The 11843-nt window shown below is 39.7% G+C and overlaps 1 protein-coding gene across 2 annotated transcripts in view; it reads right to left on the bottom strand.

Moving 5' to 3' along the window:
• The window catches only part of uggt1 (UDP-glucose glycoprotein glucosyltransferase 1), a 171753-nt gene that overhangs the window by 3486 nt on the left and 156424 nt on the right, over positions 1–11843 (bottom strand). For both annotated transcript variants that reach the window (XM_063046046.1, XM_063046047.1), the window contains 2 exons: positions 1350–1466; positions 17–164 (listed from right to left, as the gene is read on the bottom strand). In XM_063046046.1, the coding sequence (XP_062902116.1) occupies positions 17–164; positions 1350–1466 (265 nt within the window). The remainder of the gene's footprint in view (positions 1–16; positions 165–1349; positions 1467–11843) is intronic.

Here is an 11843-nt window from a genome sequence, read left to right as displayed (position 1 = left end):
ATGTTGCCAGCCTCACCTTTCGTACTGGCACGAGTTCGTCCATTCAACTTCTCCTCTTGCAACAGCCTCTGGAATTGTTTAAGTTCTTGATCGTAGTCCTGCCATTCAGGGACAATTCGCATAGCTGCTTCCAATTTGGGCTCTTTAGTCATAGGGTTATTGCACTGGAAATGTCAAATTAAATGCTGGTTATTAGAATTTTACAGACAGTGATGGTCAAGACCCACAAATATAATAAGGACTTTAATATTTGGTTCATGAAACTCATTTAATGCGAGATGCAGCAGGAAAACCCAGTGAGTCAACACTGACCTTCAAACACAGATTTTTTTAAAAATCATTCCTACCCTTACCCACTACCATCAATTCCTTCCCATATTTTTCCACTTACTGCATACTGAGGACAATTTACAGTGGTCAATTAACCTACCATCTTTTTGAGATATGGGAGGAATCCAGACCTCCTGGGGGAAATCGACAGTCGCAGAGAGAATATGCAATGGATGAACCTAGGTCACTGGCACTTTTAGGCAGCAGTTTGACTAGTTGCACCACTATACTTCCAATTTGTTCAACATTGTTTAGAAGGGTGGAAACAACCTCAAAATGGGTAACATGGACAATCTGACACATTAGATCAAACATTTTCACTTTATAGAGATCTATTCTTGGTCGACAAAATACTCAATCCATTTCAGACTGTAAACCCCTTTCAATGTCCAGAGTTCATTGGATCAGGTGCTGTGCTTTGTGCAACAGGAACAGCTGCTATAAAGGCCACAAAAAAGCATGCTTTTAGTTAATAATCAGCTCAAATAACTAGTCTCCATCTAAGAGTGCAACTGTTAAATGCTTCCATTATTAAAAACTTCAGTTAGATCTACACAATGTCAAGAATCTTTTAAAAGCCAAAAAAAAACCACTGGTTCCCTTAGTCGTTTCTGGCAACTAGGAACATTTGAAGTGGCATCAATTAGCCCTCTCTTCAGTGTCCATATTTCCCAATAGTGATGGGGCCTACAAGAGAATAGAGTATTCAGTCATCAAGGTGTGACCAGACTGAGGGTTCGTACAAAGAGAATAGTTTATTTTCTTTTGTATTGTTTTTTTTTCCAGACAATGTACCCAGACCCTTTTCACTTTTACAACAGCCTTATAACGGTTCATTCTCTATAATTTCTTCTATTGAAAAGCTGAGAGCACGTATAGTGCATCATATTACTCTTGTCTCTAATGGAAAGAAACTTGCCAAAAACAAACCCATTTTCTGTTATATCTGGATCTCACTGAAACACCAGAATGAATTATGATGTTTCGGCGAGCAGCAGACATTCTAAGAGCGTACTTACCAAATCAATAGTTTTAGCTTTCTTCTTAGATGCTTCATCACACCACGTCTCACACCACAGCCAATGTTGTGGAAGGGATTTAATAGGCACTTGATGAATCATGTTGTTAGGCAAATCCTGTAAAACACATTTAGCAGTTAAACTAAGGAAGTAATTTTAATCAGTTTTTGTTTACCATGGATTTTAATACCTGTACATCAATAAGTACCATGAATTACTATTACCTCAATTTAATGTTGTTTACATTACAAATAAATCTGCTGCTACCCATACAAAGTTGCATTGTGTGACTGTAGGTACATTAGTCATCACACCAAATCATACTGTCTTCAGTTAACCTTTGAAATTTCCAATTTAGATTCAATTTATACAGCATTTTTGACAACTGTCGAAAGCCTTTCACCGCCAATTTCAAAATACAAGCACTTTTTCAAAAAATTCAGGAAATATAGCAGCTCACAAATAACTTGTGCTCAGCATGCCCACAAACCAAAGTATGATGACAAGCAGATAAATTGTTCTATTGACTGACAGATGACTATTCACTAAGACACCTCAGAAAAATAAAATTAAAAGCAGAAAATGCTGGAAATTTTCTGCAGTTTGGGCAACATTTGTGAAAAAAAGTTTCAAGTCTGACTCTCTCTTTGGAGTTAAGAAATGTATTAATCTATCTACTGCAGAGAAAGTGGTGTGAGAATTTCTTTGAATTAGAATTAGAATTTATTTAAATCTTACATTCATCCCACAAGATGAGGGAGTAAAAACTTCGTGTTATGACTCTGTTGCAATGTACAGACATGTGAATTTAAAAGTCTAATGGCTTGTAAAATGAAGCTGTCTCGTAGCCTGTTGGTCCTGGCTTTAATGCTGCGGTACTGTTTGCCAGATGGAAGCAGCTGAAACAGTTTATGGTTGGGATGACTGGTGTCCCTGATGATCTTCCAGGCCTTTTTTTCTGCACCTGCTGCTATAAATGTCCTCAATGGAGAGAAGTTCACATCCACAGATACACTGGGCTGTCCATACCACTCTCTGCAGTGCCCAGTGATCGAGGTTGGTGCAGTTCCTGTACCAGGCGGTGACACAGCCAGTCAGTATGCTCTCAATGGTGCCCCTGTAGAAGGTCTTGAGGATTTGGGGGCCCATGCCGAACTTCATCAGTCGCCTGAGGTGGAAGAGACGCTGTTGTGCTTCTTTTGCCACAAAGCTGGTGGAGTCCAGGTGAGATCATTGGTGATAGGTATATTGAGGAATTTGAAACTAGTCACCCTCTCAACTGCAGACCCACTGATGTTGATCAGATGTTGATTTGTTGGGTTAAAAAAAAATGACTTTAAAACAGAAATTAAGTTCTTTTGTTTGTTTGTGAACAGACTGCTGGAGTGACCTGGAACTTCTGATTGCCTGCCTTTTTAATCAGCATCCCATTCCCAATTCTTAACATTCGTCTGTGATCTCCTGCACTGTTACAATGAAAACCAGTGCAAACTCGAGGGACACCTTTCACCGAGGCTGTATTTAGGTAATTCACTCTTTCTATCTGTTTGCATCAGAACTGGCCATTTCTGCCTGTATTTCTCTGTTTTTCTTCCATTTGGATACTCAAATGCTACCTATTTCTCTTTCCACAGAGTATTCTCTGGTCTGTTAATTTTTTCTAGTACTTTGCTTTTATTTCAGATTTCTAGTATCTGCAGATTTTTAGAATTTTTATTTAGCTGGGATAATTTTTCTTCATAACACTGCCTTTGATTTTTTTTCTGTTTTTTTTCGAAGAGAACAATGAGTTTAGTCTCAAGAGGGCATACCCTTGAACCACTACAACTAAAGTGATGGATTCTCTTCTCAAGTCTACAAATGGTCTTATTCCTATGTGATTTTGACTCAGAATACGATCAACTGGGTTTAGGATTTATACGATTTATACATTATTCCACCAAGAACAGGAAGAACATGCTTATTATCCTAACCATCTAGTATCTCTCCTGGGCTCTCATCTCTCCTATCTCTCACATAAGCAGCCTTATGTGCAGCACCTTGTCAAAGATCTTCTGAATACCCAAGCATACAACATCCACCGATCCTCCTTTGTTATTTCTTCAAAGAATTCCAACAGATTTCTTCCAGGGAAGATTTTTTCTTAAGGAAACCATGCTGATTTTGGCTTATTTAATGACGTGCCTCCAAGTACCCGACAACTACATCCTTAACTCCAACATCTTCTCATCAACTGAGGTCAAGCTAACTGACCTTTAATTTCCTTTCTTCTCCCTCTCTCCTCTCTTGAAAAGTGGTGACATTTGCAATTTTTCAGTCCTCTGGAACCATGCCAGAATCTATTGATTTTTGACAGATTATTACTAATGCTTCAACAATCTCGTCAGCGACCTCTTTTAGAACCTGAGGTGTGGTCCTTCAGGTCCACGTGACTTATCTACCTTGAGATCTTTTAGTTTCTTAAGCACCATCTCCTTAGTAATAGCAACTGAACTCACATCTGCCCCCCGACACTCTCGAACTTCTGGCATACTATGAATGTCTTTCACAGTGAAGACTACTGCAAAATACTTATTCAGTTTGTCAGGCATTTCCTTGTTCCCCCCTCCCCACCCCCTGCTACTATCCCTAAGCATCATTTTCCAGTGGTCTAACATCTACTCTTGCCTCTTTTTCACTCTTTATATATCTGAAAAATACTTTTGGTATCATTTTTGATATTATTGGCTAGCTTACTTTCATATTTCGTCTTTTTTCCCCTTGTAGTTTTTTTAGTTGCCTTCTGTTGTTTTTTAAAAATTTCCTAATCCTCTAATTTCCCACTAGTTTTTGCCCTTATATGTTCTCTCTTTTGCTTTGACTTCCCTTGTCAGCCAGAGTTGTGTCATTCTGCCTTTAGAATACTTCCTCTTCTTTGGGATGTCTCTATCTTGTGCCTTCCGAATTGTTTCCAGAAACTCCAGCCATTGCTGTTCTGCTGTCATCCCTGCTTGTGGCCCCTTCCAATCAACTTTGGCCAGCTCCTGTCTCATGCCTCTGTAATTCCCTTTACTCCACCGTAGTACTGATACATCTGACTTCAGCTTCTCCCTCTCAAATTGTAGGATGAATTCTATCATATTATAATCACTGTTTCCCAAGGGTTCCTTTACCTTAAGCTCCCTGATGACATCTGGTTCATTACACAACACCCATTCCAGAATGCTGATCCTCTAGTGAACTCAACCACAAGTTTCTCCAAAAATCCATCTGAGGCATTCCACAGATTCTCTCTCAGGATCCTGCATTAGCTTGATTTTCCCAATCTATTTGCATATTGAAATCCCTCATGACTAACATAACATTGCCTTTCCGGCAGGCTTTTTCCATCTCCTGCTATAAATTGTACACCACATCCCGGTTACTGTTCAGAGGTCTGCAAATAACTCCCATCAGGGTCTTCTCACCCTTGCAGTTTCTTAACCCTACCCACAAGGATTCTACACCTTCCGATCCTACGTCACCTCTTTCTAAAGTTGTGATTTCATTCCTTCTGTCCACTTGTCTGTCCTTTCAATACAATGCATATCCTTGGATATTAAAACTCCCAGCTGTGATCTTTAATCCAGTGATGCCTACAACATCATATCTGGCAATTTCTATCTGCGCTACAAAATCATCTACCTTATTCTGAATACTGTACGAATTCAAATATAACACCTCCGGTCCTGTATTCACCATCTTTCTTTTCAGTTTTGTTTCCACATTGTCTTAAGTTAAATTCTTATCCTTCTAAATTTGTCTTATTCTTTATTCTGAAGACTTTAGTAACCTCTCCTTCTCTTTTTCTTTATCCTTACTTTTCCAAGCTATTAAACCCAGCCCCTGCTATTTAGTTTATAGCTGTATCCACTGCCCCAGTTCTGTGACTTGGTAGGACCCTAGTTCAACATGTTTAAGATGGAGCCCATCCAACTGGAACAGCTCCTTCCTTCCCCAATATCTTGTCAATGTCCCACTACTTCATACTCACTTCTCCAGTATCAACCTTTGAGTCATACATTTAGCACTCTGAGCTTATTAATCCAGTGCCAATTTGCATGTGGCTCAGATAACAATCCAGAGATGATCTTTTTTGTTCTGTGTTTATTTTAGTCTCGAGCTGCTCAAATTCTCTCAGCAGAACCTCCTTCCCTGTTCTTCATATATCATTGATACCCATATGGACCGCAACTGAATCTTTCCTGACCCACTGCAAATTCCTCTACAGTCAGATAAGATGTTCTGAACCCCAACACCAGGCAGACAACATACGCTAGGGTCTCTTGATCCTTACAAAAGAAAATTGTGTATATTCTCCTTAATATATTATTCCAAATTATAACTCTCTTCTTGAATGGCTCCCTGAACCTAGATGCCATGATTCATTTGCTCATCCTTCCTACAGCCCCCACTGTCCTCTCACAGGGAGCAACAATCTCATACCTGTTGGACAAGTTCAAGGACTGAGGGTCCTCCAGCACTATCTCTGGATTCCCCTAGCCAGCTCATTAGCTGTCACACCCTCTTGTCCTTGGCTACAGACCAGATTTGAAGTAGTTAACCTAATGGCCGTGACAGCCTCCTGAAAAAAAGTGTGTCCAGATAACTTTCCCCTTCCCAATGCATTATACTGTACGAAGCTCAAATTCCAAGTTATCATTTTGAACCCAAGTTTCTTGAGCAACCAACATTTCCTGCAAATTTCATCATCTGGAACCACCATACATTCCTACTTAATTTAATTAGTTATAATTTGGCATCCTTTTCATTAACTACTTAAAAAAAACCTTATCTGATCGTATAACCTCACCTGTGCCTCTGAGCCACAGCCTCAAACCTCAAACTCCTACATTGGCCCATTCACACAACAGTTGCTTCAAAACGGCCTCTGGAACCTTGGCCTCCACCACTTCTCACTGAGACATCCTGAGCCAAAGCCTCTCTTAACTCTGTCCCAATCCAACAATGACCGTCCCACAACGGTCGCTCCACTTAAACCTCATTTCTTTTTATTGACCCGTGAAACTCAATGCAATTAGACTTGCTCTTTTTAATGGTTACTGCTCTCAGAGATCTTATGCTTGCTACTCCAAACTGAAACTCATATGCATCAAGACCAGCTCTTTTCAATGGTTCCTGCTATCAAACAGATCTCCCTCTTGTTACTTCACAGAGAAACTCATATGCAATGAGACCTGCTTTTTTCAACGGCTCCCACTCTCACATGTATCTCCTTCTTGATACTCCAAAGTACATTCTATAGCTTTTGGCAGTTTCACATTTTTTTTTAAATATATGGTAACTTGTTAATCTGGAACCCCTTTAATCTCTGTCTTGAGTACTTCCATGGTTACCACTAAGTTACTTTTAAGTAGCTGGTCCAATGCACTTTTGCTGAACCAGTAGTCAGTCAATTAATATTTGTCACTTTAGAACCTTCATCTTTAGCATTTTCCACAATGACAAATTTAAGTGAGTTATGATCATTGTAAGATTTCTCTATTATTCATACCAAATGCCCAGCTTCAACCCATAAAACTAAGTCTCTATTTTGTAATACTTGTAAGAAATTGGTTAAAAGGAATACTCTCAGATATTGTATTTTTCTCCTCTGTACCCTATCCAAATTTAAAGCAGGGTTATTGAAATCTCTTACTTTTACTGCACTAATATTTTTGCACATCACAAAATTGCTCTATCTACCTTGAACTGTCCATAGTACATTACCAGCATCTTGACTGACCCTTTTCAATTCTGCAGTTCAACATGTATAGCCTGATGTGATATCCTAACATATCTTTTCTCACAATGATTATTCCTAACTATATTGTTAATCACTCTTTATCCTCCACTATCTCAGATAAGCAGGATCACTGAGTTATCATTCCTGCTCATGTTTATGCTACAGTTTAATTATAGATAAAATATAAAATATGTTTGTGCTTTGTCTTCTGTTCCGGTATTAATATTCAGCATCTCCAGATTCCGTTTTTGTCTATTCTGCTCCCCTTCTGAATCTATAGTCAGGTTCCACCCACTGTCAAGCTAGTTTAAGCCCTCTCTGACAGCATCAGCAAGCCCACATGAAAGCATACTGGACAATGTGTTGGTGTGGTGCAATCTGTTTCGGCCATACATACTTCGTTCTGTGTAGCCTATAAAGACAGTCATTCCAAAAAAAACCCTCAACCTCAAGTGATCATAAGATAACCTAAACATTTTCCCCTCAGTGACACAAAAAGTACTCAAAGCCCATCAACAATCATTCTGGAGTCACAGAGAAACTTTATAGGAGTTATCAAATGGGATCATGTTAACTGTATGATTTGTGAATTATCAAATAACAATGCATAAATCACAAGTCACAAAGGAGGTACCAGGTCCAAAGCAATCATGATAATGTGTGCTTTTAAGTTGTCAGCATCATTTTTCTCATGTCCTGATTCAATTTTCACAACAACCTTAAAAAAAGACTGTAAATACTGTTTTGAATGAATACTCCAGCTGCAAAACATGTCTAAAAAGAATTTGAACTGTAAGCTGTCTACTTTATTAAGATTAACCAGTGTTGTATTTGTTAACAATTCCTGTAATAACCAGCAACTGCAAACCAGTATTAGCTATTCTCTATTCAAAGCCCTTTGTAATAGCAAAATTACACAGTAGTGAAATCTTTATCACAATTTTATATTAAAATTTGATATATTGTGAATTTAACATCACCTTTAGTTAGCTGGACTTTTGGAAGAAAGAATACTAAAACCCAGATTTGCAACTGTAATGCAGGACTATTAGTACTTACTATAGCAATCAATAAAATGGATACAATGGCTAGAATCTGCAAATGAACAGCTAAAACAGTTGAAGCTGCCATCAATGACTCACTTAGTGCTCCACAGGATGCATTTTGCAAACAATAATGTTATCAGTCATTAAGTGTCAAATTCATATTTTTTGACATATCTTGATAACCTTTGAAAATTGCATCTTAACTTATGAGGTGCAAATGAAATTTGAAAATGGATGCTCAGTCATAATTCCTGCCATCTTCAGTTCCGGTTCCAACAACAGTGGACGCCTACAGACTGCGAATTATGCAGCCTCTATCTCCAGTTCCAGCTTGAACCTTGCATGTCACCATCTCCAGGCTGAGATTTTCCTTGCTGGCTCAGCCCCCTTTCCCCACCACCACTTTCCAACTCCGAGTCTCTCAGACTCTCCTGTCACTTCTTGGGTTCTGGAAACCTCCACCTTCCTACATTCCCTGAACACCCCAACCGTCCCACCAACTCATCTGATGCCACCAACTCTTCTCCCCCCTCTGACCCCAACTCTAATCCCTGCTGTGTCTTCTCCATTCCCTCTGACCTTCTCCTCTCTAAGACAGAATGATCTGTCCTTAACAAGGGCCTTACCTTTATCTCCCTTCATCCGCAGCTCAATGAGTTCCATGCCCACCCATGACATTGAGATCTTCTTCTGTTGCCTCTGTCTCAGAACCCACTTCTTTGGCTAGAATTCCACAGCCTGCACTGATGACTCCTTCTCCTCTTCTTGGACACCTTGCTCTAGATCTTTTCATGTCTAATTGCTGATGAGTCATCACCTGCTCAATTTCAGACTCATCTCTCTACTTTAAACCTTAGCCACGTTGAATATACTTCCCTTCACTCTCTCTGTTCCGATCCCAACATCACAATCAAACCCACAGACAAAGGGGGTGCTGTTGCAGCCTGGTGGACTGACCTCTACCCTGCTGAGGCCAGATGGCAACTCTCAGACTCTTCCCCTTACTTACTCCCTTGAAAAGGACCCTTCTCAGAACCAACAGTCTCCCACACCATTACTAACTTTATCAACTCTGGAGAACTCCCATCCACTGCCACCAAACTCATAATTCCCTTAACCTGCACTGGTCATTTCTACCTCCTACCCAAGATTCACAAACCTGACTGTCTAAGTAGGCCCATTACCTATGCCTACTCCTGCCCCACTGAACTCATTTCGGCATACCTCGACTCCATTCTATCCCCCTAGGCTCAGTCCATTCCCACCTAATACATTCACGACACTTCACATTCTCTTGATCTCACCAACTTTCAGTTTTCTGGCCATGACCACCTGACTTTGGTAAATTAGGTCACTTAGCTGTCCTTCTACCCGCATACGGGCAGAGGCTAAAGAGCAGAGATTCAAACAACCAAGTGCTGGTTGCAGAAGGCAGAGGAGTGGCTACGGGATTGCTTCAAGTCAGCGGTCTGGGCTGTGTTCAAGGACTCATCTATGGATCTCAATGAATACACCATGGCTGTATCGGACTTCATTAAAACAGTTGTCGACGATTGTGTCCTCACAAAATCTTTCAAAGAATCCCCCAATCAGAAACCATGAGATCCATAATCTGCTGAGAGCCAGATCAGAGGCATTCAAGTCCAATGACCAAGAAAATTACAAGAGGTCAAGGAACAATCTCTGGAAAGCCATCTCACAGGCAAAGTGGTAATTTTGGACTAAACCTGAATCAACGAAGGATGCTCAACAGTTACGGTAGGGTTTCGCTTCCAGATGAGCACAATGACTTCTATGTCTGCTTTGACTGTCAAAACATGGGGGAATCATCACAACCTCCCACAGGCCCCAGCAATCCTATGATTTCAGTCTCTGAAGATGACATGTGAGCAGCCTTCAGGAGGATGAACCTATGAAAACTATCTAGCCCAGATGGGATACCTGGCCAAGTTCTAAAGGCCTGTGCTGATCGACTGGCTGGAGTGTTCACTGAGATCTTTAACCTCTCACTTCGGCGGTTTGAGCTATTCACCTGCTTTAAGCAGACTTCAATGGTACTAATGCCCAGGTGGTTGGTTATTGGTACCAATGCTCAGGTGACTGGTTACCTGTCTCAATAACTGTCGCTCAGTAGCACTTAAATCCACAGTGATGAAGTGCTTAGAGATGAAACACATCAACTGTTGCCTGAGAAGTGACTTACATCTGCTCCAATTTGCCAGCTGGAACAACAGGTCCACAGCAGATGCCATGTCATTGACTCTTCACTCAACATCCAGACAGCAAAGATACATATATCAGGATGCCCTTCATCTACTGCAACTCAGCATTCAATACCGTCATCCCCTCAAAACCAATCAATAAACTCCTAGACCTTAGCTTCGATATCTTCTTGTGCAACTGGACCCTCAATTTTTCACTGGTAGACCTGTCAGTTTAGATCGGCAACAACATCTCCTCCATGATTTGTATCTAAGCAGAGCTCCAATGCCGTATTCAAGTTTGCTGATGACACCACTGTTGTAGGCCGAATCAAAGGTAGTGATGAATCAGCATATAGGAGGAGATTGGAAATCTGGTTGAGTGATGCTTAATCACATCAAGCTTAAGTCACACAATGATAAATTGGGATTCTCTTATCAAATTAACTCTCACTATAATGGTTGAAAAGCTAATTATTATAAATCCACACATCCTCCAACTTTGTTAAACTAGTACAAAGACTGAATTGTTGAATTAATGCTACTGTAATAATACCCTATTAACTGAGTGGCTTCAGCAGACTTAATCAGTAAATTTTCCAATTGTTTATCAGGCTACCCAAGGGTACGACTTTTACCTCTCTGTTCCAGGTAATTTTACTGAAGTCTTATCCCTCAATTGAGAAATACAAAAATATATTTAACAACCAAGCACTAAATACTTTTTTTTAATCTAAATGAGTTTATTTTTATGTTGATCATATATTTTATCCTATCATTTTATCATATGCAGTGAACATGGATGTAAACAATTAATAAGATATGGCCCTGGACTGCACAGCTCAGGAAATACAGACTTGTTTATAATCTCTCACCTATATATTTATACTGCTTCAGCGTGAAAATGAATGAAATTATTTGGGCACTTCTGCAATTCTTTCCCATGTTATCAGGTAAATGTGTCTTTGTTAAGTAATCCCTCATCTGTCTGTGCTGGCCTCCTGTAACTTGGATATGCATCAGACAGCATTCAGGCTGCTTTAATCCACCGCTATGCTTGCTGTAACATGTCCTGATTATTTTCTGGCAAACTACGGCCTAAATGCATCAGAGAGCATTGTAAAATGCAAGTGTCCAAATTATGGCATTTATCATTATTATCACTGTAACAGCAAATTATGGGTCACTGTTCCTTACTGTCATTGATATTGCATAATACAAACAACACATTAGTATCAGGTTATCATGCTGAATAAGTCACATTGCTCAAGAGGATTATTAATGTAAAAATTATCTTTCCTAGATATTTGTATTGTTAGCAAATTTCCATACTATTTGGCGCCTTTGCAATGATAAATTAGGGCTAATAGTTCAATTATAGCCCTTAAAACATGATTTGATGTTTTTATTGTTCTTGAGCAGCAGCAGCACACAACAGATTAACAGTGCAAAATTGCTGCTGTGATCATCTATTACTAAACAT

This window comes from Mobula hypostoma, chromosome 4 (genome assembly GCF_963921235.1).
Source record: "Mobula hypostoma chromosome 4, sMobHyp1.1, whole genome shotgun sequence".
Lineage (NCBI taxonomy): Eukaryota > Metazoa > Chordata > Chondrichthyes > Myliobatiformes > Myliobatidae > Mobula > Mobula hypostoma.
Note: the sequence above shows the minus strand (reverse complement) of the source record. Positions and strands in the feature narration are given on the sequence as shown.